The 27,262-nt window shown below is 35.9% G+C and overlaps 1 protein-coding gene across 4 annotated transcripts in view; it reads right to left on the bottom strand.

The window, feature by feature from the left end:
- The window catches only part of ephb2 (EPH receptor B2), a 127,746-nt gene extending 103,133 nt beyond the window's left edge, over positions 1-24,613 (bottom strand). For all 4 annotated transcript variants that reach the window (XM_014469940.2, XM_023324947.1, XM_023324946.1 and 1 more), the window contains exon 1: positions 24,436-24,613. In XM_014469940.2, coding sequence (XP_014325426.2) covers positions 24,436-24,487 — 52 coding nt within the window. In that variant the 5' untranslated portion in view covers positions 24,488-24,613. The remainder of the gene's footprint in view (positions 1-24,435) is intronic.
- Positions 24,614-27,262: the final 2,649 nt, after the last annotated feature.

Genomic DNA, 27,262 nt, shown 5'->3' with positions numbered 1-27,262 from the left:
GAGTCTTTTAGAGATTCAACAGTCAAAGTTACCTGCCATTAATTGTTATTTATGAGGAAAAATTAATTCCTAGAAAGTTGTGGGACACTTTGAAAAATACAATGACCTTGGCAATAGGGCGCAATGCAATAATACATTCACACCGTTGGCAGACTTTATGCAAACGAATTGAAAACAGAATATTTGATAAGCTTTTTGCTTACAAAGGTTACATGGCTGGAGGTTTTCCAAGCAGATTATTTGATGGTGAATCCTTTGTAGAGTTCTCTGTGTTATGGTTGTTAATATTTGGGCTATGATAGTAAAAAGGCAGTAATTTTCAGCACTGTAGTAAGCTACAGAGGGCACTGAGTGATTGTGGGTTGTAATTACTTTACTGCTAGATTACACTGGATAATACCCGTATCATTATAAAATTAGGTTGACAGTTGTCTTGGCATAGATGGTATGATGCAAATTTGAATACACAAAAAAGGAAGTCATTTACATATTTGTGAAAGATACAGTGACCCAGAAGATATGTCTAAAATGAAACGTTTATGTATTAGCACAATTACAAATGTATGGAGGGGTAACCCACCTGTATAACTCCTTGAAACATAAAAAACTGAAAAGGATGTTGCATTCCTAAGAGGCATGTTTACAATGAGAAGCAGTTCTGTTTAACTACTTCTTTAAGAAAAAGCATAATGTACTATATTTGAGTATTGTACAAGAAATTCAACAAATTAATCCGAATACTACAAAAAGAATCAATGAGTTTTTATTCCTTAAAAGGCAGGTTTTGTGTCTTCTACACAACACAAGACTATGGCACTGCACCTCTGCCATTCAAAAAAAATCAAGACAAACTTCCAGAAAATTTGAACGATTCTTTCTTTTGTCTTAATCTTTCACTATCCTTTCATTTGAGAATGCACAAAAGCAGTCAAAATGGAAAAAATGTTTGACCATTCCACAGGCGTTTTCTATCCACATAAACTTTTCCTTTGCCCCTTTGTGTGATTAATACCTTCATGTCTTTCAGAGTCTCTCCCACTATCCCAGCCCCACATAGCCATCCCAGACAAACTTTGGTCCTCATTATACACAGCTTCCACTCTAGTTCCCAAGATTAGGCAAATGAGCTCACAAGCATAGTCTATAGAAAGAAACCCAGACTGTGTTCTCTTTTCAAAATCAATCTGCACTTTCACTAAAAGCTAGAGGCAGCTAATAACTGTTTTACTTACACAATCTAAAATTTTATTTTGCTTGATATCATAAACCTTTAAAGGTTTGCAAAAATAATGTGCATCTTGTTAATCTCTGTTTGCAATCTAATGATTCTTTTTGAATGAGCATTTCTATCACTGACAATGCAACATTCTTCAACTGAGGAGCAAATCCCCACACAGAAGGAACTTACACAAAACATCACATGCAAAGCTAGTATAATTCAAATTCAGCTGGATCACTTCCTGTCATTTCAAAAGAAGCATACAGCAGTGCAGTACTGCTCACTTAATCTTCAATGAAAATAATCAGTTTATAAAATTACAGGTAGTAAAGGGTTTTCTCTGTGGCATTAACAATTTTATACTAAGATCAAGCTGTTTATAGTATAATTCATTGAATTAAAATATCTGAAACATCAGACCAACTAAACATTTTGGTCAAGATAAATGGGAAACTTTGATACACTTTAATATATTTAATTATTTTACAGATTTCATTTCCTTTTCCTGACACAATCTATTGTTTTGTTTAGCTTTTTGGAAGCCCAGTATCATATTCTAATCAGACAAGTCCAGGCAAAATGGTTTTGGTTTCTCAGCAATAGTTTAAAACAGTCTCAACGAACACAAATTAAAATGACTTCACAAATTGAAAATAGTACGTTCATTTATGAAGGTTTAGGTAGCTGGATTCAATTTCTTCTTTTTTTCCTGACTACAATAAATACCTTAACAGAGTGAGTGAAAGCTTTCTTTATCAGAAAATGAAATCTCATATTCGAGAGACCCTTATGCAAGCTTCGACTGTAGCCAGCCTATGTGCATTTCAGTCTGCCAGCAACACCAGGCAGCTATACAAGGACACAGTATTGCATTAAGCTTATGATACCCTTGCATTTTTATGCACATCTTCCATAGCATGGACAAAGACTTAACTAAAAAGTAGACAAAAAAAGTGACAGAAAATTAACTCAAGTTTTTTTCAGTCTTATTCTTGAAAAAATTGCATAGCTCCAGATCAATAAGGCAATATACAATATATCGTAAACATATTTATCCAAGTGAGAAACATTGTTCATAAAGAAGAAAAGTCTACATCCCTTTTGAAAATTAACACATGATCCTTTACCCTCTTTTTCACTTGAGAAGATCAAATCCAGAAATCTGTGAAAGCACAAACAATTCTCAGGCTTGACACATGCTTGTAGTTCATGCTACTTGCTTGTGTGTTAATTTGTAGGTAAAAATAAAATAGGAAGCACTCGATGTTTAATGGCTACAGGAACCATTTTTGTTGTCGTTACAATTTAACAGGCATGTATAAAAAGGTGTACAAAAGAGTCTTGAGGGATTAAAGATAAGCAGTGCCCAAGCTGCTAAATTATTTCAGATATAAGAGTTGTTTGGTTTACATTTGTGCAATTTTATTTAATTGGCATAAGATATCATAGCTGAGATGTAAAATTGGTCTCACTGTTGAGTGATGCAAGAGGATGCTGCAGCCTGTTCAAACTTACAGAAAAGTGTGAATCTTACAGTAAGTAGTCAGGATAAAAGCAATTCATCATACTGTTGGTTCCATCTCAGCTGGAAGAAAGCCAAAACAGCACTTTCAAGTGAGCAAAGACACCTTTGCCTTGTACAGAGCGATAAATCTCATTGATTGGAGTTAAATGCTTTCATTCTGTGGATACCGACTATTACACTAAGCAGCATGTAAAAAGGGGGAAGAGATCATTCACAAACAGCGAGATACTCTACTAACATCACTTTAGATTAAGTCAATATTAGACTAGATGAGTAAAAAATACCGCTGTAGATCTGGGATTTTAGAAACCTCTTGTGATATGACTGCATATAATCAAATATCTTGAGGAGAGTAGGAGTGCCAAGAACATAACATCACCTATTTTTATTAGAAATCATTGTATATTTCTCCACCGACCAAACTATTTCCTGCTATGCAGGGGAAATGTACCTTTTCATGATATACTTTACACTATATTTAATTCTATATTAACAATTGTTCAGAACAGATGTTTAATGTCAGCATGCAACAACATCAGGTATCATGATCCAACAACTGCCTTTGTGTTTTAATGATGAAAGGAAAAAAAGGACAAGACAAGTCTGTTTCACTGCAGTGTTTCTTGGATGGACTGCTGAGGTTATTTTTAGCATTGTTGTACTGCAGCACTCAAGAACAGATTTAACCCCCCAAAATACAGTTTTAACATGTTGGCACCAACATTTACAAAACAGCATAATGATTTTTATTGTAAGCAAATGTAACTATTTATTATAAGCAAGTAGAGCTATTTACAAATTAGAATTGTATCCAGAGTGTAAAACTCAACTAATATGTATTTTCATTCTCTCAATAATCAAAATGATAAAAGTGTACCATTAAAGTAATATCATTCAAACTTATTTTTTAATTAAAACACATCAATTACACAGGTTGTTTTGTGGTTCTATTACATATTATTATGGGGAAAATTTCATAGTATATTAATTCCATAAAACCTATGAACTTTGAAAGTCTGAAACAGTAATTATGTTCACCATTTGCATTGTTTGTCAAAGCAATAAATTATTTGAAAAGAACTAAAGATTGTAGCTTTGTCTCGTAAAAACAAGTGAGGAACATACAATTGATATTTTTTTCTCACTGTCTGAACACAAGTCAGACCAAAAGTCTATTGCTTTAGGTTAGTTTGAATTACCAAAATTATTTCTATTTGCTATATGCCTCAATAATCATAGAGAGAATAGAGTTTATTTATTAATGTCTTCAAAAGTCTTGTGAAAATCCTGACTGATCCACAGTGAAACGAGTCCTGTACAAACGTGCTGGAACTAAGCATACAGCCAAAGCGGTTACACAGTGGCAACACAAAAAGAGGATGCAGTGAGCAATTTTGAAACAAATTTACAGAAGTTGTGGGTGAGTTTTAAGATAAAAAAAATCAGATATAGAGAATGCATTAAACAGTCTCTTGATTTTATAAGTGTTAAGCTACAGGATTAGGAAAAAACTGGAAGTTTACAATTATGGGAAAGAAAAATACAAACCTAAGAGAGTAATCTGCACCACAGTTTATACCATATATATACTGTATCTATATATATAGAACAGATAGCTCAAGAAGTAAATAAGAAACAACTTGAATTAAAATTTCTGAAATTTCCCCACTGAGGAATAAATGATTTTTATAAATGACAGTTATTCAGTGACTGATTATTCTATTCAGGTTCTGATGCAGAGCTTAATAATAAAAAAGCAAAGTACAAAGTACAAAACATAGCTATACATTCCATATTTAGATATGTTAATCTAAATGAGAACTGATTCTCAGAGTTTCCATACAGCTTCTTCAACCAAATACCTTATGCTTATGGTGTCATGTAATTTTTGCAGGATTTACATTTAAAATGATCACTCAAGGAGAAATTTGGAAATGACAGCATGTCTTTTCTATTTACACTCTCACTAAGTGAACAGCGCTCATCTGAGTATCAAACCAGTAGAACAACACTGTGCATGTGCAAACAGCTTATTTGCTGGTGCAGCTGCTCACTTCTCTGCCACTCAGCTGCTGAAGCTGAAAGAGGTGTACCTGCAGTAGGAGGAAAACAACTTAGTTTTAATGCAAGCAATGGTCTGTGCAAAAAGCGTAGCCTGTTGTAATGCTTGATTTCTTTTCCAGGCTTTAATGTTGAAGACAGTTGGAAGAATTAATGAATGACATCATGGTTAAAATATATTTTTTGAAAACTATCCAAGATGTTCATATTTCCAAATTTAAGAAAATGTTTGGAAAATATTTATGCAGATTTCATTTATCGGTTTATATAAATTAGCAGACTCAATTGCTTAGTAATGATAAGAATTCAATTTATGGGACAATGAAAATCAAAATGTATTTTCCACATTAGAGTTTTAGCTTACAAAGACATAAACAGGTCAAAATATCTGCCTAAAAGTTTCACCCTAAGTGTGCATATCTATGCTGGTCAAAACCTGAGTTAATCAGAAAATATCCACGAAAATCTACTTGTAGCGGACAAGAGAATTCTTCTCCTGGAAACAAGGCCAGACCTCCTCCTGTTAATGTGAGCAGACATGTTGCTTAATATACTAGGAAAAAAAGCTTTCCATACACAGCTATTTATCAATGTGTAGTCTCTGCCAAGTCTCTATCTAGCTATCTAGCTATCTATCTATCTATACAAAATACTGGCAGATGTAGTTCATAGTTTTACGGACCACATACTCCTTAAGGGCTCAAAACTATACCCCTCCCCCCACATTAGTGCTCACCATTGCACATCTGATGCTTGGCCCTCATATATATTCTTCACTGAAACCCACTGAATACTTAATCTTGGTCAGCTGTGTCATGCATGTAAATGTGCTATGTGCGTCTTCAAAATAATTGTAGATAGAAGCAGATGATATGTTGATGATGATAATGTGTGTGCACCCACATCTGCTTCCAGTCTCTCAAAGAGACCAAAATCCTAACCCAACTAACCTATGTCCTGATGCTGGCTTCTGTTAATAAGCACTCACATAATGGCAGAAATTACATGCCGACTTCTGAAATCTTAATAAGGAGATTAGGTATGATTTTCCTTCCTTCAGTGCTCAAACAAAACTTCATCACATCTGTGTAATATATTGCTCTGAATATGCCTCGCCAAGCCTTGCTTCAGTAATCTGCACATTAAATAAGTCTCCGTTGGGGAAAGTGTAATTTGTTGCAGTCAATTCGGGACCCAGTAGTCCAAGAAAAATATGTGAATATTGTTTATAGTAAGTCCCTCAGCTATCCAGACCTGTGTCAAGTATGTGCAATCAGCTTGAGTCCACTGACCAGGGAACTAAAAAGGAACCAATGACTCATGCCTTACTGATGGATCTCTTCGTTGTGAGAATATTTAAGGAGTGGCTTTAACCACATTGCTCAGTAGTCCTGAATAGGGAATGTATCAACAGTAAGCAGTTAGTTCAGTCAATGGTTAAACATATTTACCAGCACTGGTGACTATACTGAGTCAGAGAGTGGTTTTGCTGCAGTAAAATTTTCCAGAAACAGTGCAGCTTTCTGAGGCCACTCCTCTACCTCGGTCAGTTCCACAACAGAAGCCAAAGCCAAATCAGACAAGCAAGTGTAGAAATGATCCTCAGTCAGTCTTTTTCTCGATAGTATCTGAAGTATAAAACAAGAAGCTGAACTAGCCTGGCTGTAGACTTCTTACGCAATTCTGATCTACCTTCAGTGTTCCCTCTGGGCTGTCTCCAATTGAGCTTGATTTCTCCAGTACATTTTCAGCTGGACCAATCAGCGAACAAAAAGAGAAATTGTGAACGATGATGTTGACAGTGTGCTTGAAGCTTTAGCAATAGCAGAAATGGCAGCAGAGGAAATGAAAAATGTCGTTCAGTCCATGTTGACCATGCTTTCAATTATTCAATTAATATTAACAGCCTTCTAGTTCAGCTTGGTACTTCAGTCTTTGCAGTGGAGGATAGTTGTTTCAGAATTCCATTGCTGTGAAATAATTACAAGCTATAGCTGCCGCCCTCCAATCCTTTCTTTACACACCAATTGCAAGAAAGCAAGGACTGTGTCAGCTGAATTATTTTAAGTTTGCTAGAGTTACACTGTTCCATGAACGTTGGGGAGTCTGTACATTAGTTTATAAACTGTAAACTCTTACAAATTGGACAGTCACTCACACAGGACACAAACAGTATTTATTATTGCAAGTGATATATTCACACAAAATCCTCTCTTCACTGAAACCCACTGAATTTGTAATATAATACAGTCCTATGTCTAATATTCAATGATGTAGCAAAGTCGGCAAAATACCACGTCAAAGTTGCTTTCAAGTGCAGAAGCATAGACTACAACTATACCATGTTTCCCTTGCTCAAAAAAAAAACCTTGACTTTTTAAATTCATAATTAGAAGTCATTTTCTTTTTCTCTTGCACACTGTTGGAAGTCAAGATTGGCACATTTCCTTTTAAATCTGTTAAAGTCACTTACAGTTCTCAATGACTTTACTTACTTTTTACACCAAAGCTGTTAATAATCTCTGCTTTCAGAGCAGAGATTATTCATCTCATTTCCTTGTTTTCATTGATCACATTCATTGATTCATCACATTCTGAACTTTGCTACTGCAGTGGACAGTAAACTGTGCTCCCCGATCACTGACCACGATTTATGTTAACAGACAAATTTGACGACACAGCAGAATCACCCACAACTGACAACCAAGATAAAATAAAAAGTTTGGAGAAATTAAAGTTGCCAAACACTTTTCAGCTCATGCAGTCGAAATGTGCCTGTATACCACTTAAAGCAAGGGTGTCCATCTCCAGTCCACAAGGATCTGTCTTGCCAGTTTTAAATATGTCTCTCTGCTCCAAGACAGCTGATTCAAATGTTCCACCTACCTTCTCAATATGTCAAACTTCTGCAGAGTCCTGCTAGTGAGCCATTATTTAATTTATGGGTGTTGAACCACAGAGAGAACTAAAACATGCCAGATAGAATCCCTTGAGGGCTGAGGTTGGACACTACTGACTTAAGGTACAGCAGAGAGTTGTTTTTACAATTTATATATGTTAAAAACTCAATACATCTCAGACATATAAGCTGGTGTTGCTTGATGGCCTTCGAATTATGCATAGTTAGAGGAAGGACATGGGTCCTTCAAATTGGACAGTCACTCACAGAGGACACAAACAGTATTTATTATCGCAAGTGACATATTCACACAAAATCCTCTCTTCACTGAAACCCACTGAATTTGTAATATCATACAGCCCTATGTCTAATATTCAATGATGTAGCAAAGTCGGCAAAATACCATGTCAAAGTTGCTTTCAAGTGCAGAAGCATAGACTACAACTATACCATGTTTCCCTTGCTCACAGAAGTAAAATAAAGTTTACTCTGTCCCAAATGCCTGCTCCAAGCAAGACACAGTGGCACAAAAATAGGCTGTCTGAAATCTGCTCCTATAAAGAATGTACTGACACGAAGGATCAAACTAAAAGAACACATATCTTTAAAGGTACCATTTCAAACCTCATTCAGTTAAGGAGCAAGGTTTACTTAGATGTTGATTTGAAAGTTCTTAACACTCTTTCTTGTTAACCCTACATTGAACTGTGCCTGCTTGATTTAAAATTAGTACAAAATTCCTCATGTATCCTCTCTGTCTTTTCTGCACTTTTTAGGAGAAAAGGCTCTTGTTAAGCTATGAACAAGTTATATGAAAGTCATGGCAACTATCTTTATACTGCTGAAACAGTGTAAGGGTGTGAATATGCAATTGAACTCTGAGGAGGACCAAAAAAGCTAACTCTGATCCACCTACATGCCTAGGTCTCCGTTGGGTTGATGTGAACTCTGGTGGGGTTTGAATGGATATAAAAATGCCAAGTGGGCCAGCAGACCAGGGCATTCTGGGTAAATACAACCAAAACAAACATGTGAGTCTGGCGCTATTGTAAAAAATGAGTCGTGGGCTTTTGCAAAAGACAAAAGCGAAATCTTACAACCGCTAACCACTCTACTTTTGTTTACATTTGGTGAAGACGGAAGTTGTGTTCAATGTCTTCTTGAGATGTTTTCTTTTTGTTTCCTTTAGTGCTTCTTGGTCCAGCACCACCACAGGCAAGAAGGTAAGCAGGTCTTTCAAATGGCTTTGTTTGTTTGACACAGTGCAAGCGAAAGTCATGCTACAGAATCAGTTTTGAAGTAACGCAATACTGGCCGCTATTCCAACACCATTGAAATACGAGATAGCTACATAATAGCATGTAGAACACAATTTATTCAAAGCATAACAGGTTTATGTGCTCTAAAAATGACAGCATCATGTCAAACAAAACAAAGTGTTTGATGTTTAACCAGTGTATCATTTTGGAAGTAGACCGGCTATAGTGTGTGTAAGATAATGTTGTAATTCTACCATCAAACAAAAAAGCAAACTAGGATTTTACATTTTGAATCTAAGCTCTTCTGTTTATTTATCTAGCCATCTTTTAAGCACAGCTCATTTGCAGAGCGCCACCACAAGACAAACCATTGCTTTTGGGAAATACGCAATCCAGCTGTAAAGCCTTTATATAATGACCGTCTGTTCACTAAACTCACTTTACCTTGAACACAAGCTTCTACCTTTGTCAAAGTAAATCCTAGAGGAACACTTTATTGTGTCAGTTGTATTAAATATAACAAAATTGCCGACCAGCCTGTTTAATATCTCCTCAGTCATTTCCATACTTGTATTCCTAAACTGAAACAAGTCATTGATAGTCACGTAGCAAGAAAAACTATTTTAGCTAAATGTAGAAAGTTTGTTTTCAATCATGTCTGCTGAGATGCCCTCCCTTGAACAAGAAAGGTGTTCTTAACTCCCCAGAAGCTGCAAAATGCTTCTGGGGATGCTACCAGTATACATCACTGCTGTGCCAGCTTTGATTGAAATGTTTTGGTGTTTGAGCAGTGCATAAAACCTTCTCCTCATCGAGCATGCTTTTCGTCGGAACCGAGCGTCGAGCTGGGATCTGGCCTGTGGCTGCTGGGGGACGGACAGAGATAGAGCTTGGAAGAAAGCTATTGCTGGGATCAGAGCCAGGCAAAGCTGCCTGGGACTAGAGGGATGTGGTTAGGATAGGCTTGAAGCAAAGTAAGACTGGGAAAACAACCAAAAGTATCTTTATTTATTGACATATTTAGATAAGGTTTAGATAAGAAATAAAAGTGTTTTCCAAGGTAAGAATATTTCAATATTTATATTTTTGGGGGAAATTCATCATTCAAAATAAATACAGTATGATATTAAGACGGAATGGGTTCTGCTCCAACCTTCTTTTTAATTCTAGAATGAGTTAATGAACCTTTTGTGTGTGTGTGTGTGTGTGTGTGTGGTTGAAATGTTTGTTACCTTGTGGGTGTATCTTTGTGGCAGCCATCTTGGGACCCTGCTGAATAGGAGGCCCGCCTCAAACCCAGCCCTTTTAGAGAATGTGCAGTGATAAGAGCTGGGGTTTGATTGGTTGAAGCTTAAAGTAGTTAAAAGAATAACATGCTTTATAAATTGTATATTTGCATACATAAAATGTCTGCCTGATCTTTTATTATTGATAAATAATTGTTAAGTGTTTACATTGTGTATGTGAAAGTTAACTTTTTTTTTTTTTTTTCCCACTCAGTAAGGCTGAGGTGACTGGCCAATGTAAATTGGAGGCGGGGTTTAACCAGTACATAGGTGGACTGCTGGATGTAGATGGTGCTAAAAGAATTGCCATTTTTTAAATCTGCTGTGTTGCACCAAACTTAATAAACCAGCTTTGTTTGCTGTACAGCCAACATTGACTGACTTCTCCACACCACACATCTCAGCCTATCATATGAGAAGAGATTTTATTTATTTATATGACAAAAGTAATCCCTCTGATAAACAGGAACAATAATCATGTCAGCTGGTATTTTATTATGAGAATAAATTGATTTTAAATATCAGGACCAGTTAAACTGGACGGTTTGTTAATGTATGAAATACTTGAACAGACACAAAAGGATACTTTGGTCAGGCTGAAATTTAATGTATGGACATTAAATTTTGGCCTAGATAAACATTGTAAATTTGCTTTGAGACTCAAGTATGTCAATATTCATAAAGAGATGTTTACATATTTAAAAATCATCTGTCTCGGACAACAGCCTGTCTTTGTGTTTGCTGCTAAATCAGATGCAATTCAATGATGATGAGCTTCTCCATGTGCAGTGTCGGGTAGGATGATGGTTTCAGACAGTCCATTAAGCGCTTCAATTAGACCTGCTGGTTCTCACCTCCTCGTCACTCCACGTGAAAGGGACTTAACTCTTCCTTCACGCAGCTGTACACAATGACAGACGCACGCTCATGTGAGAAAAAAAATAACACCATTCACAGCACACATCTGGTGCCAATTGCTTGAAGCCTTAAAAAAACTCACACATATGTTTCTTTATGGCCACAGGCACAATCATGTCTCTTCTGACAACCTAGCAAAGGGCCCTTAAATCTTTTGGCAGCAGAGAAGTCCAAATCCAGAGACAAGGTGACAGGTAATGTATTTCTACAAAGTAGTGGGTTTTTATCCAGCCTCCTGTTAACGTTTCACATTAGCATTGGGATGACAGCTGGTGCCCGGTCAGAGAAAAGAGGATTTTTTTCATCGAAAGGCCCAAAACAGGACAAAGGAGATGAAGACGGCTGCAAATGAGATGTTTTGAAATGAGGCTTTGCGATTTAACTGTTGAGAAGTGCCCTCTGCCTACCTAACATGAATGTAAGTGTGTAAAGAGTGTGTAAGGACTTTAGCACACTTCTTTTGTCAGCTGAAGGATTAGGCATTGTGGTTTTTTAGCGCTGATGTCTTGCTACAATTGAAACGCAAAGCTTTGAAAAACAGTGCTTCCTTTTGTTGAAGCAGACGCTTCCTAAAATCTACAATCTGGTTTACACACACATATAAATGACTATTTGTTAAAGAGTAGCAATTGATCAAGATCCTTAATGTCTAACTAAATGCATTATGGCTGGATGACTAAAAGGACAGAATTATGATTGTTGTGCGTCAGGGTTAAAGTCATTTGATCCCTCAGGGAAATTAATTTTCCAAAATTAAATATAATTTCACCCATAATCAGGGTTTTTTTAAACCTAAATACAGAAACATTTCACCTTCTACATGCATTATGTGATAATCATTACACAAACTCTAAATTCCCTTTTTCATTCCCTTCACTGAAAAGAGCTTTTTTTGTATGTAAAACAGCACAAGTCTTTTTTTTTTTCTAAGTCTGTGTGTTTGCTTTTTGTATTTGCACAGTGTTTCATGGAACAGCTTAATCTTCTGCGCTGTCAAACCAGTATTTGCTTACTGCCATAATTTGTTACCTGTGTGCAGCAAAGGAATGTTAGGATTTGGGCAGAAACAGATTTTTGCCTTTTCTTGATCGTTAAGAGGAGCAAGAAGTTCCTGAAGTGATGGTTTAAGCAAACACATTGTGATTTATCCCTAAAATGGCTGAAGTGCAGGGAAAGATGAAAGATCTATCAATTACTATTGTGTTATTAGTCCAGTTTGCTACATTTTACCACTTTGGTGTAAGTTGTCTTTAAATCGAATGTCAGTTAAATTATTTATAAACATGTTTGTATGATTTAAAAATTAAAAACATTAATTTCTCTGTGAGCTGTGTTGGAAAAGTTTTCATGCCACTTTCCCTTTACACCTTATTTATTTTTGTCAAGATACAACCATGCCTTTGCAAATAAATAACAGTGTGGCATACAGGTGTTCTTATCCCTCCTTTTTTTAATTTCCATAAATAAAATGGGGGGAGGAAGGGGCATTTCTCTTCAGCAGATGGCAGAGAACCAGACGTTCACCTTTTAGCAAAAATCCATGAACATTCACCATTCATTTGAGTCGCAAATGAATGGCTTAGATCAAAGCAATTTATGTGTTAGAATTTAGGACAGTATGAAGCTAAATTCTATAAGGTATCCATTGGGACATTTTCTTATGGATTCTTTTTTTTAAGATTATGATTTCTTTTTCAACTTTATGTCTTTATGCTACTTTCTGTTGTTCTATCTCACTGAGAAAGTGGAAAATGATTTACTTCATTTTGTAACAGCATGATCAAGGTTTCTGGAAGGACATCCTGGAGTCAAAGTGTGACTACATAATATTAGCTGAAATGCCATCTTTGCTCCAAGCCTGTGTTCACACCTCCAAGTGACTAATCCAGCTTCAAGCTTCTGGTTTCCAAGTTAATACTATAATTCCTAAAAAGCCAGACTGCCCAACACTGTAGGTGTTGCATTTGAAACGGTGTACACAGAAGTGTTCAAACGATTGTGTGTCTGTGAGGTACACAAAAAGGCCAGGATGCAGAAAATAACCATGCCGGTATCTGTGAAATAGAGATTAGGACATACCCATGCCTAAAATTTGTCTGTGAGGAGAAAAGCCACAAAACAGGAATGGTCTCAGTTTCATGTTTCTCAGAAACGGGACATATTACGGTAGGCGCAGAGATCAAAGGAAATTATTTTCTGCATACTGTTCTGTTTTACTGGCTCTTACAAAAGGAAGAAAAGTTCAGTCACATGGTAATATGACAAAGCCTTTTTACTTTGTTCATTGAGGCAAACTGAAGCTATAAATCAAAACAATGGCCCTTTGTGTTAAAATGACTGAATTTAGTTTGACCAGGGAACATTTGTAAGAAGGATTTCAATAATTTATTCTCTGATTTTCTCTTAACTGGCAGGAAATATGCATAAGGCAACTTTTTCTAAAATAACATATAATATACCAATAGCTACGTTTGGGGGATTTATCAATTTAAAGACTTTATGAACATAGTTTGGGAAGGCCGATCTTAGAAAGGCGGTGCAACTGAATTTAAGACAGACCATGTGTCCCAGGCATATCTTTTCAATCATTCAAATCTTTAAGGGGGACTCACCTCTGAGTCCTCACTTTAAATACAGTCCTGATGGCGGGACCCTTTTAGATTATTTGTTTTCCCTCCTACAGGCAATACATGCATGCACTATGTTTTAAAGATCACTACAAAGTACAACCATGTTTCAAAGGAGAACAGGTCCAACATGCTTAGATTAGGTGTAATGAAGTCTGGGCGTTGCTGCAATATAGAACTTAAGTGTCAATGCACTCCTTTGAGTTTTCTGCACAGCAGAGCGCATCACTGCTACATATGCTAACATTTTACTGTAGGGCCCTTTAGCTTGAAGTGTCCACCTAAAAAAAGATGTATGTTTTGGATGTAAATGTGTTTTTGTTTTAGCATGCAATGGGCTTTTGAGATTTAAGTAATTTTCAATTTGTTTCCTATCATGTTATGAACTACACTTAAGAATGGATTAAAGCAAACTTAAACTTCTCTTAATTGTCTTGGGTAGCAAAAACAAACTTGTGTATATAATGTATTGCAAAGTACTTGATGCATACAGGGCAATCTCACTTTATTGATGTTCAGACGTGCTTGCATGGTTTCCAGATCAAAAGCCTATTTTGGCCCTATGATAATAATATTCTGCATGTTTAACTTTATCATAGAGCAGTCATTTCATTTAATGGTCTCAGCTGGATCACTGTATTGATTTCACAGACACAGCAGGTCTCCTGAGATTCTCTATAGATTTCCCAGCTGTCCTCCCAAATGATCCATTGTGATTCCTTTCCAAAGGCCCCTGCCAGGAAAAGGCATGGAAAACAGTCATCATTTCACCGTCTTCTTATATACCTGAGTCCTGTTATGTCAGCTACATTACCTCAACGCTGCTTTGTGATTCCGGACATTGTTTTATTGACCCCAAAGGACATTTATTGGTCTTTCACTGGCCGCTTAACAGAATGCATTTCAGAGATAGTATTTCCTGCTCAATCTGTTTTAAGAGGTTTAAAATTGTAATAAAATAACAATGAATAGTTCACTGAAATAAGAGGGGAACAAGATGTTATTACAATAAGGGGTGCTCTTAAGTGTGAGTGTGGTTGGATATCCCTGATTGCTTTCTCCAGTAGATCCATTTCTAGTCAAGTGGTTATGTAAATTTAGATCGCTTTCTCTGCCCAAACAGAGCATTTATCATCAGCTTTGCTGAATATTAAACAACTTCAATGAAGTGTCAATTGATAGAGCTCAATAAACACAATCATGATATCTAATCTGCGCTGAGTCTGTGCTATTGATTTTGCTGTCTTTATCAAAAGTTGACTGATGGGAGAGATATTTAGTCAAAGTAGATATAAATGATATGCATCAATCACGCTGTACTTTTAAAAAAACATTATTTTAAACTTTCAAGGCCTCCAGACATTATTTAATAACCAAACATATGCTTTAGATTTTCTTTCCCAATAAAAATATATTTCCTTTGATCACTACAATATTCCTCTAAGAATGAATAAAACTGCTGAAATTAATATTTCTGGATTGTGCCAGGTTCCAGCCTGGCACAATCCTTTAAATTAATTCATGACTAACTAAATGGTTGTCCTCATGTTGTGTCTTTATGTTTCACATTTATTTGTCTTGGTGGTGTTTACGATGCAGTTTGAGATTAAAATATTAATGCCATAATGCATGAATATGAGACGCTGTAGCTATTACCCTTTTTTCTGCATAGTATTTGGGTTTGGATATAACATAACACTAAGTACTGAGTGATTATTTGTGTTAAATTTGAATAAAGCATCGCATAAAAATAACAAATTCAAAGTTAATTAAAAAAAACCCATGAGATCCAATCTTCTTCAAGGCCTCACCAAGTCCTGTTTTGGAACTCTATCAGTTTTGTGTTGCAATTTCATCTTAATTAACCATAAATTTAATTAGAAGTTTTCAATGCAGTGACAGTATAATGTATTCACCATTTTGCTGAATTGCAGCAAGTTTCAGTGCCTTGCATTTTAGGGTTGACAAGGTTTTGCTAATAGGATTACAATTTCCAAATTAATTTGGGAAAACGGAAGATGAACTCCACCTCTCCAAACCATAAGAGTCACAGCCAAAGGCCAAATAATTAATTGCCTTGTGTTCATTTTCTATTCTCTGAGCTAATGCAATTACTAAAGTGAATAAAAACTATCACACTTGAGGACACAAAAAGTCATCTCTGTTGCTATGCCTAAATCTGAAATTTAAATGTCATACCATTTTGAGTTTATTCAATATTCCTTTTAAAGGCCTGAATTTCTGAAAAAACACGTAATCTTTACCCCCCACAGCAGTAATCACATTCAGGAAAGCCCATTAGGATACGACAAACGTATATGTTTACAAGCATGAGAAAATAATCCAAAGACAGAGGCCTTATCTGTGCCTGTTATGGCTGCTGGAACTGGTCAGGTCACAAACACAGGACCACAGTCATCACTTTTAGAAAAGCAGGGCCTGCCTGCCAAGTACACTAATCAGATAAAAGACATCTAGCCGCTGGCAGCACCTCAGCTGCGGTGTCTCTATCCGAGTGAGGCTTATAGACCTGTTAGGGTCAGACGGTGAAAGACTGAGTTTTTGTTTTTATCATACTGTCTGGCAGACCTGAGATACAGCCAGCAAGCCAGACCCAGAGGGGAAAAAGAGAAGATAAAAAAAATGTTTTACTGGCTTTGTGTTGTGAGGCAGGGTGATACACACGGTGTTAAATATATAACCACCAGCAAAATCAGAAAGGAGCAGTGCTGGTGCACACTAATTTACAGGAGTGGGGGAGGGGGGCTTGCCGGTGGACAGAAGGTTTGGGCCGTGGAGAAAGAATAGAAGAGAGGGGACAAAGATGGACAAAAAACAAAAGACAGATGTCACGTGCGTCCAGAGTCGCTGATATATGCGTTCTGCAGCTCGGCACACAGGCAGTGGTTCAGGTAGAAAAGGCTTCCCTTTGTGATGCAGATGACAACGCAATCAGCCTCGCTTTGTCTCTGACGATGGGCTCTGCTCCCAGGCACATTGAGAGACAGACACTAATCCAGTGGGTTTGTGTTCACCAGGCGCGCTCATAAAGGCTGTGTCACAGTACCTGGGGTGTATGTGGATGAGGATCTCTGAAACAAGGTCTGACCTCTCTCAGGCTATGCTCTCACTCCTCTTCTCCCTCCTGTCTCTCTTTCTCCCCACATCCTCGCCCCAAGAATCCTGCTTTGGTGAGTTGAAAATTAGAAGCGCTACATTGTTAAATGTGTATGGCTCACTCAGACATAGGAAGTGACATGAATAATTATTTTGAAAGTTATAAAAGCGCACTTTAGTACCTCACAAAATACAATGCAAAAATAGAAGGCATCAAGGACACAAGTTTTCCTAATAATAGGTAAGACTTCAATCCAAGCAAGCACATTGTGTAATAAATTAAATTTTCCAATTAGGCCTAGATCTTGCAAGGCCATTTTGACACTGAAGCTTTACACATTTTGTGTGTCTGAAAATATATTTCACTGTCCCCTAATAACTCTGACTCCCAATGGGTTAGGATGAATCAAGCCCTCCCTAATAAATATGACTTACCCAGCGACTGTGCAATGCCAATTAACATGTGCTAATTAAGATAACAGGATCTAGGCACATCCTTGATCTAGATTTCTGTGTGAGATATTGGAAAGGTTACAGAGAGGTAAAAGGAAGTTTCTTGCTAAACTATTCAAAAGTCATCACTTTATTTAGCAAGAAGACAGCACAAGCTTCATTTTATTTATATGACAGTTATATTACTCACATTAAATATATTTTATTTATGTTGCCATTTAATTAAAAATAAGTATTTCAGTACAGTCATTTTAGTGACTTGAAACTATAGAAAAGCAAAACAAAATCATAGTTTAAAAATATACAGCAAAGCTAAGAGAGACTTGCTAGGATGGCTGAATGAACAATGTATGTTGAAAAGAGACATTCAAAAACTTTTATGGTCTCTTATTAAAGATCAAGAGGCCATAACTCAGTCATATGACAATTAGAGAAAGATAAACAATTTACAAAATGAAAAGTTCTTGATTAAATCAAAACAAGAGAATCAGATGATAATTTTCCTTCTTTGGTCTGTGACATCTTTGGTCTTATACAGTCTTTCAAGTGTTAGTTTTTATTTAGGGATGCACTTCTAAATTTTGAGTGATGGGTGATTGGTTGATACTTATATGTGAAACCCATCTTATCCACTGATCCTATCTACCTCTGCAAAGGTTTGAAATATGCACCAGGTCATGTCTGCACGTGAGCAGTTAACAATAGTCCCTACTGTTGCCTACTTAGCAACTTTGGCATTATATTTATAGCAACTTCTCAGACAAAAAAAAAAGTCTGTTCTTGCCAAAATCTGAATCAGCTGGTCATACTTCTTAAAGTTTGGTGATCCGCCAGAAAACTGCAATCACTGCACCCTTATTTTTTTATGTTTTATTACCTATCTTGTATAGTGTTTTGTGAATTTCATTAAAAATATTATAATTAATTCATATTTCAGTAACGATAAGCATGATCTTGGCTAGATTACAGTATCTATTACTTAATTGCTATTTTTGAAATAACTATAAAAATTAATTATGACTTTTTTGATCATAACTTTTGTGATTTCAACAATTGCTTAGCAAATGCTTTGTTTGATTGTAAATTTCTCTGCAATTTACATATTTACAGTTTACATTATACAAACAGTTAATTTTTTTCATGTGTAGTAACTTCTCTGGCAAATTTAGCAACTAGATTTTTTCTTAATTGCTAAAATTATGTTTGTTTTTTTGCTATTTATTTTTCAGAAACACCAAGTATCAAACATTTTTTGGGCTGAGTCTTGAGAGATAAAAAAAACAAAAAACATAGGTACGGAATAATAAATTTGCACATTAAGAATTTTCAACACCAAAAACATAAAATAGCATGCACTAATTAGCATTTAATTTTTAAGCCACTGCTAAGCCTGAATCCAAGTGCTTTATGGATGTGTTTAAGGAGCATAAAGTGGAAATATCCCACCTTAATGCATTTAGTAAGACGAAATAATGCACAATTAAGACAGCATTTGACACACTGATGAGCAGTTAGTCAATCAAGAGACAAATGATTGCTGCATCAGTATGACAATCCCAATCAACCCCCATCTATCTGCAGTAAACCCCTAAGTATCAAGTCATAAAGTGACATCTGGGAAAACTTTCATTACACAGGTTTAAATGTGCTCAAAGGGTTTTTTTCATATAGAATTATCAACAGATTAAAACCCACCTGCTTTGGGAAATTAATATCACTGCTGTAAAATTGATTTCAATTATTGTTTTAGAAACACAAATGGACATAAATGCATGCCATATCTACATTTAAATAAATCAATTTCACTTTCCAGGAAGGCTCTGGCAGCATGCTGTAGCATATTGGAGGATTTCAAACACCTGTTGATAATATTTCTATTCAAGATAGCATCATTAAGGGGCCATATTTGGCCATCTGCTCTTTGGAAACTAGTCAAGCCTGAGACTAAAGTGACACCTGTTCTTCTTTTAAGGAGACAAGAAAATAATTACAGGCAAAAAGTTCTCCAACCCAAACTAAACCATAAAAATGAAACAACTTTTGACATATAACAGAGGTTTTTTACAGTGCGTACTTTATGTAAAAAAAAAAAAAACTATGATGTACTGAGCATGATTGAAAAATAACATGGAATCAAAACTCACCACTCATGTAATGCAAGCACAGCAACACTGTGCTGTTTACAGTGCTTCAGGACATTATGGCAACTTCTTATATTACCTCTTATTTCAGCTCAGTTTGACTATGGCTCAGAAAATTCCCTTCAGTCATTTTATTGTTTTTTTCTGTTTAAAGCAATATTACTGGCAAAGGTAAATAGCAGATAAAATTAAAAAGACCTAAGAGAACATTGATTTTTGAAGTGTTCCCATGTCCAAAAATGTGGCAAGTTGAAGCCTTTTCAACACTTCAACACTATTCATCACATACATTTCACAAACTTAAATGCCATTTTAGCTTAGAATCCACCCTGCAAAAGTCTGTTAGCCATGGGACTAAAAGGAGAGTTGGCTCACAAAAGTCAACCCAAAGCAATCTGATCCAAACAGCTGAAGGCATGGAAACAGTGTCAAGCTATCCATCACAAGTTGGAAAGAAACTTTAGTTAAAATGTTTGAAAAGGCTGATGCCAGGAGCAATGTGCTCAAGCCAGAAGGGACCAGAAACCGATCAAACAAAAATTCCCTTTGTGAAAGTTTTAACACTTCTGACCAACACAACCCACTGGCTTTCAGTTGTTCTCCATCAAATTTTACATAATAACATCTAAATATGTATCAGTCATTTTTCACAAGTACTGCAAATCAAAATCTATATATAATATTATATAAACAGTGGCCACAATAAAGCTAAGCTGTTCAGTCACAGCATATATAACCTTATGCAATACAGGGAGGGAAAATGTTCTTACGTAAATCAATGATACTGCTTTAATCTCACCCTAGAGGTAGCCATAGATGTCTCAGAAATGCGACACCCCCGTCAAGTGAAACAACTGGTACCAGTACTAATTGAAATTTTGCATGCAAAGTGACAATGCCTGGGCCCTCGGCAGCATGGATTAGGGCTTGAATAGAGACAGATTCTTTGTGAAAGCCTACTGTGGCGGTTGGCGTGCAGGCCAGCTCCATGCATCTGCTCACTGGGTGGACTGAGAAAACACAGGACTCGATCATTTTACCTTCCACAAACTATTTCACAAACATGCCTCTTATTTGCTTTTTCAAGAATATTAAAGAGTATTCATTATACTCTTTAATATTCTCTCTATTAATAGTTTTTCTCAGAAGCATTTACTGGATTTATATTAAAAACATATTAGCCAAACTTAGGAAATTTAAAAACCCATAACAATGACAGTTTGTTTAGTTGTCAAATGATGATATAGAGCTGAAAGTAAAAATAATTAAGAAATGAACGTCATATGTGATATTAAAGCTATTGGAAGTGTAAATCGTCAAATAAGCACATGTTTGCCAATGTTCGGCTGTGTGGTGCCCAGTCCTGAATGCAGAGCTAAAGGAATGCAGTGCATACTGAAATGCAATCAAATCTGTGAGACATTTTTTAAAGACTCCATGCTGTGATCTCATTCTACCCCACTTCACCATCCTCTGCTGTGGTTTCACTCCCATTATGTTTCCTTCAAAGAACGACAGGAAAAAACGCTGTATCAAAGTGATCTATCATTCCACTCACACCAACAATGACATGCATATAAGTCTAGTTGAGGGTGGTGTTGCATCATAGCAACACCAAACCTCCCAGAAAAACATTTGGACAGTACAAACTCAAACATCACAATAAAGAAGAAAGGGGCAGAGGAGAGGCAACAGCAGAAAAGCCAAATAATCCATCCAGTAAAACTCATCTCCTAACAATACAGGCTACAACAATTTTATGGCTGAGAATGAATCTGAAAATTTCCACTCAACAGAATTAGATTGGTGTCACCGTTGTTAGTGGGGCTGTCAACTTAACACTGATGACAATGAATGGGCGAGCTAATAAAGGGAATAAATCCACGGTGTGTTTTCATAGACATGTTTGACAGAGTCAGACTAATTTCCCAGGCAGTACTGCGTCAATTAATTTCCGAAAAGAGCCCATCCCTTGCTGTTAACTAAACCAATAGGACATGGCATCAGCTTACATTAACACTAATCAACGGTTTAAGGTTGTTTTGCGTTTCGCGTTGCGTGTAAATGCTTTTGGATAATGGCTGAATGCAACGGATAATTTTACTTAACATACAGATTTGAATGGAGGGACGTACTATTCAGCAGTAGTTTGAGTAGAAATGAGATGTTGAAGACAACAGAAATAGTCTAAATGCAAACAGTGATCCCTCAGCGCCACCTTGTAATATTATCGTTATTATGTGGTTTTCAGATTTAACGTACTCTTTGTAAAATGGACACTTGGGGCACAGCTGGGATTTCGTTAAGTTCAGACATAGTTTTAATCCTCTTAGGCCCCCTAACATGGTCCTTGCTTGATTCATTGATTATTTGTACAACAATGCAGCTCTTTTATATTTGCTTCTCTGGAAATAAGAAGTATTATAAGCACACGTATTGAGATTTTCTGCATACTCAATTAAATTTTTGTTGTGAATTATTTTTATCCGTACTTTTCTGACAGTAAAATTTTTTTCCTGGCAATTAAAAATGAAATTTGACGTTGGAATAAAATTATTTTACTATCAACGCTTAATGAAAGTACTATGTAAAGATGCTTTCAACTGCTAAGATTAATAGAGGACGAAATGTCGTCTCTTCATGAAACGTTTCAAAAAAGTCCACTGGAGGGCTCCGTCAGTGTTGCATGCTGGGATAGACATTTTTTTTTTTTAGATTAGAGCTGCAGTGACCTCTTTTTCAACTCTTAATTTTTTCTACGTAAGCCCGACTTGCGATTTCATTGGATAGTCAAGCAGGGTGAGTCACAGGGTAGAACTGAGATGTGGGACGGCATTCAGTCGGCAACGGGCTTAGTTGGGTTTCGAATCATAAAGTGGTGCTGCACCGTGTGATCAAAAAGTCCTTGAAATTGGCATGCTGCATTTGATTCGTGAAGCACTGCCGTGAAACCATAATGAATTGTATTACGATACAGAAAAATCTGTTTAAGGATTTCGAGGTGATGTTTGATTGCAGCCTTAACTGAAAAAAGAAAAACTACAACATTGGCTCTGATTGTGTCTGAAAGAGAGGAAAAAAAAGAAGTGGAAGTGGAACACTGAATAGTGCGAAATTGTTGTTATTTTTGGAAGCTTTCATATCCTGTGCTTCCCTTGAACTTGAATAGACTAGCAAAAACAAATTCAGGTCAGAAAAATAAACTGTTACTTCAACAAAAATCAAGCAAAAATAATATCACAAATTAAATACAAACATACTGTTGTGATAGACCGCGTATATAAAGGATAATGTTACATGCAATCTGTGTCTAAATTTTTTCTTAACTTAATGCAGTTTTCACTTAATATGATAAGTTTATATTCAGCCTAAACAATATTTATCTCTATATGGAAAATAACTAATATACAGATTTAATCTAAATAATTTTCAGCAGTTGTACTAGGGCAGTGGAAAATGACCAAAAAATATAATAATGGTATAATTATTTTATTAAAAAATAATATGTTGTAGCATATTAACCCTATTTTTGTTCAGCTAAAAATTGGTCAGTCTTGGACTAGGCCTCTCATTCAACATTTACAAATTTATTAAAGGTGTCATGCAAACCTGTCTGTGTGTACACTGCAAAGGGTCCCACTGAGCATGATGTTTAACTGAACCAAAAACATGAACTACAGCAGTAAGTTGTGGCCTGCGCAAATATGCATGATGGTTGTCAGTCTGTCACTCGTAACAGTACATGAAGCCTGCCAGGTTAACCTGAAGAACAAATCTGTATACACATACTGCACATAGTTAAAGATGTACAAGAAGTTTCCTGTTGTTTTTTATTCTTTTTTTGGTACTTTATCCTGCAGTTACATTGGGTTTGGTCTGAAATAGTTTCTTTGCTCCACCTGTAATTATGAGGTTTCGTTAAATTGTCCAGAGGAAGGAGGACACATTTGTTTTCTGAACACATCCTCAAAATAGACTGAAAAAAATTACTGGGCTGACACTTTCCACTGTTCGTGGCCGTCCTGAACTGTCAGTGGGCTAACTCATTCCAGCTACTCAAAACCTGCATACATGCTAATTTAATTAGACCTTTTAAAAATTTTAAGATATACTTGCAATACAAATAATAAAAAAGACACTGCATGTTTTTTGTTTGCTTGTTTGTTTGTTTAAACCTTTTAAAGTATTTTTAAGAAACAACCTCTGAATATGTGCGCAATAGTGTCACATTCCCTAATAGAAAAAGACCTACATGTAGAAAGCTCTACTGACTTACTTTCAAGCACAATGAATAGATTCCTGTAAACACCTGAAAGCTTATGAAAGCTGTTTTTACCATTCAACCTGTTTCATTGTGCGCTGAGCCACGCTGACTGATGCCCTTTCCTGCTTTGCTAAGCTCCCTGTACAACTGACTGCGCAATGATTTGAAAAGAAAAACAAGCTTTTACAGGTCAAACTGGGCGATGTTCATTTTGTATATATATGTGTAATAGAACACATAAGAACAACATAAAAGATATAAAAACAGGTCTTTGGCTGCTTATTCCCAACTGACAAGTGGGAGCGACACACCTCCACGGAAAGAAACGCGCTTGCCAAATTTAACGGGTTTTTTTCCTAATTAAGGTAAATGCATCACACAACGGCCGGTAATTTTATAAGACTAGTAAGGTTATTAAAGGTTATTGGCTACCGTGTGCTGCAAGAACATGTGTAATTGTGACCCATTATCACCCAACCTTCCCCAAGCGGAGTCTGTATGCAACATTTCGGTACTATAAGAAGCACCGACGGGATTTCTTAAAACGACGAGAATGGCAAGTATCCATTAAAAATAACAAAGGTGCATTTATGCACGCGCTTTGTCTCAAACTCAAGCCGGTAGAAGGATGCGCGTGCAGCCGTCGGGATGCGAGCAGGAGCTTACCTTCAACAGCTATCACGGCCGGTATGCTCCATAATATCCATAGAATATCCATTATTGGTGTTGAAAAAGCCCAGACATTCAAATAAAATAAGTCCAGAAAGCCATTGACAGCAAACACAGAGAGGGGACTGACGGTCCTTCTCCTGCAATTGAGCGCTCCCAGATAGCAACGCAAAAACGAACTCAAATCTGGACCAAGTTTGGGCGAAACCATGAAAGAGCAGACAGAGGGGGGCACCGAGTAACACAGGCGCACAGCATACATGTTTACCTCTACATTACTCAATTCCCTTTCACATCAAAGAGAAAGAATAACTGCGTATACATTAGTGGTTTTAACTTACTTTAATTATTCATACTGTTAGTTTGGACAATGTTAAGTGAAAATGTTTATCCCCTTCACGTCCACTTCTGTTCACCCCGCTGTCAATCATCTACAGACGGACAATTCTCAGAGCCTCACCTTGCGATAATGAAGTGTTGAGGGACGTTGTGTAAAAGATGGAGCAACTTATTCTCAGTCCCACACTGCTCGGATTGAAATTATAGGTTATTCTTTCTTTAAACAAAGTTGTGGTCTCAGTTACATTCACTAAACTCCTACAGCTCATTTCAACAGCCAGCGCAGATTGTAACAGGTGACAAGCCGGGAAAAAACTGAAGTAAGTTTATAAATTACTTTTCCGTTTTCCCTTCACATCTTTATTGTTTTATTTGAGAAAATTGTTTTACCACTTGTTTGTTGTGGTTACTCGAGAATATTTTCTTATTTTCCCCAGCGAAACTGATAGATAGATAGATAGATAGATAGATAGATAGATAGATAGATAGATAGATAGATAGATAGATAGATAGATAGATAGATAGATAGATAGATAGATAGATAGATAGATAGATAGATAGATAGATAGATAGATAGATAGATAGATAGATAGATAGATAGATAGATAGATAGATAGATAGATCGATCTTTCTCTGCTGGATATCTGCAATAATAAAAGCAGGATGAAACACGGTAAAGTTTAAAAAGGTGAATGCATTATAATTCAATCAATGATCAATCAATGATTCATGGCTACGTTGGGATCCAGCATATATTTTCGAAGCAGCGTTTTGTCGCTCTGGAGCTTTTATGACTCCTAAAGTACATTTTTAGACCTACATCTAAAAAAGTAGCATTAAAATCGAGATCAATCATAATAATTTCAGAATATTAGTAATAACTTAATCAAAGTCATGTCTGAATTGCAATGCCGATGTTATGTTGCAAAAATGCTACATTAATATTTATAGTTACTTATTTAACAATTATTATTTGAAATTGAATTATATTTAATGAATGGAATATCTCAGAGCAGGTAACTTTGTCAGTGTGTTTCACCCAAGAGTAATTACATCAAATACAGGCAAAAATGAAGTGCTGTAAAAAATGTGGCTTAGCTAATAAAGCACAGCTTTTTTTTCTTGCACAAGAAACGGCATAAAACATGATTTGATTTGATATCTTGTCACTATGGATAAATTGTAAGAGTAGAAACAGAACTCCTCTTACTGCATAAACACAAAATTGATTTCAGATGTCTTAAAGTAGTATTCTAGATTCACTTTCATTGATAATAATAACCTCAAGTTATATACTTAATATACCACATTAAATAAAATAGTCATATACGTTTACCTATTTTGAGTTACACCTTGTTACACCAGAATCACTGAATCACCATTCAGTGATTCTGTGATACGCAATTATGCAAGCAAAAGTATATTTTTTTTTTACAATTTTAAAATATATGTCACACTCCAAAATTAATTGTAAATTTCCATTATCTTAAAAAATTTAAATATAAAAATATAAATATAAAAATCAATATAAAAACAACAAAATTAAAAAGATTAGACATGACACTAGATTTACGCATTAAATTTATTAATTAAAAATAATTATTTCTTTCTGTCTAATGTAAACCAGTACCATGCATATAAATTAAATGCACTACAATACCTTGAGAAAACAAATGTTTTAAAAAAAATTCAGAGATGCAATTTTGTTCAGAGAAACAAAACTGCAAAACTCATGAATAATGTCTCAAATATTTGTCTGTGATTTTTAAGAGTGAACTACAAATTGCATTTGAGATGTTTTAATGTATTCCAGCAATGATGTCAGATATAATGGTTTTTCAACAACAGATCAAAATACACATTTTATAAATAGTCGTAACGCATTTTACTATCATAGCTTTAATACTGTTTTAATGAGATTTTTGTTTACCAAAGATATTCTTGGAGGAGTTTACGATTTTATTTTATTTTTTTCACAATTCTGTAAAATATATTTCTTGCGCCAAAATATTTGGTGAAATTCCAGCATTATTAAAAAAGAAAACAGATAAAAAAATACAATTTTCTGATTGAGACTTCATTTAGCGAAGGGCGAACACAGTTGCAGAAATTTTCAGCTTAAAAAATATTACTTCCTTTCTAATGCAAAGCAGATACATACATATATGACACTCAGAAAGAACGCGCGATAAATATAACAATTTATGCAAAGATTTCAGACTAGTTCTTGTTCAAAGAGAGCTATAGACGTGACTCCATAACACATGTGCTCATGACAGTCCACCATGTACAAGAGAGTATATATAGCGGTATGCCTCCTGGATACAAGTTTGAAGTTACTGAAGCTGAATGAGAAACAAGAATTTGGAATAATCAGTTTGTCATCAAACATGCCTTTCTTATTACAAGCCGTGGTGCTGTAGCTATGCGGCAGAACTCTCATGGGTTAAATGAAGCAGGCTGATTTATTTGCCTCCACTGGGCT

This window comes from Xiphophorus maculatus, chromosome 20, assembly GCF_002775205.1.
Source record: "Xiphophorus maculatus strain JP 163 A chromosome 20, X_maculatus-5.0-male, whole genome shotgun sequence".
Taxonomy (NCBI): domain Eukaryota; kingdom Metazoa; phylum Chordata; class Actinopteri; order Cyprinodontiformes; family Poeciliidae; genus Xiphophorus; species Xiphophorus maculatus.
This window is presented reverse-complemented; position numbering and strand designations above follow the sequence as displayed.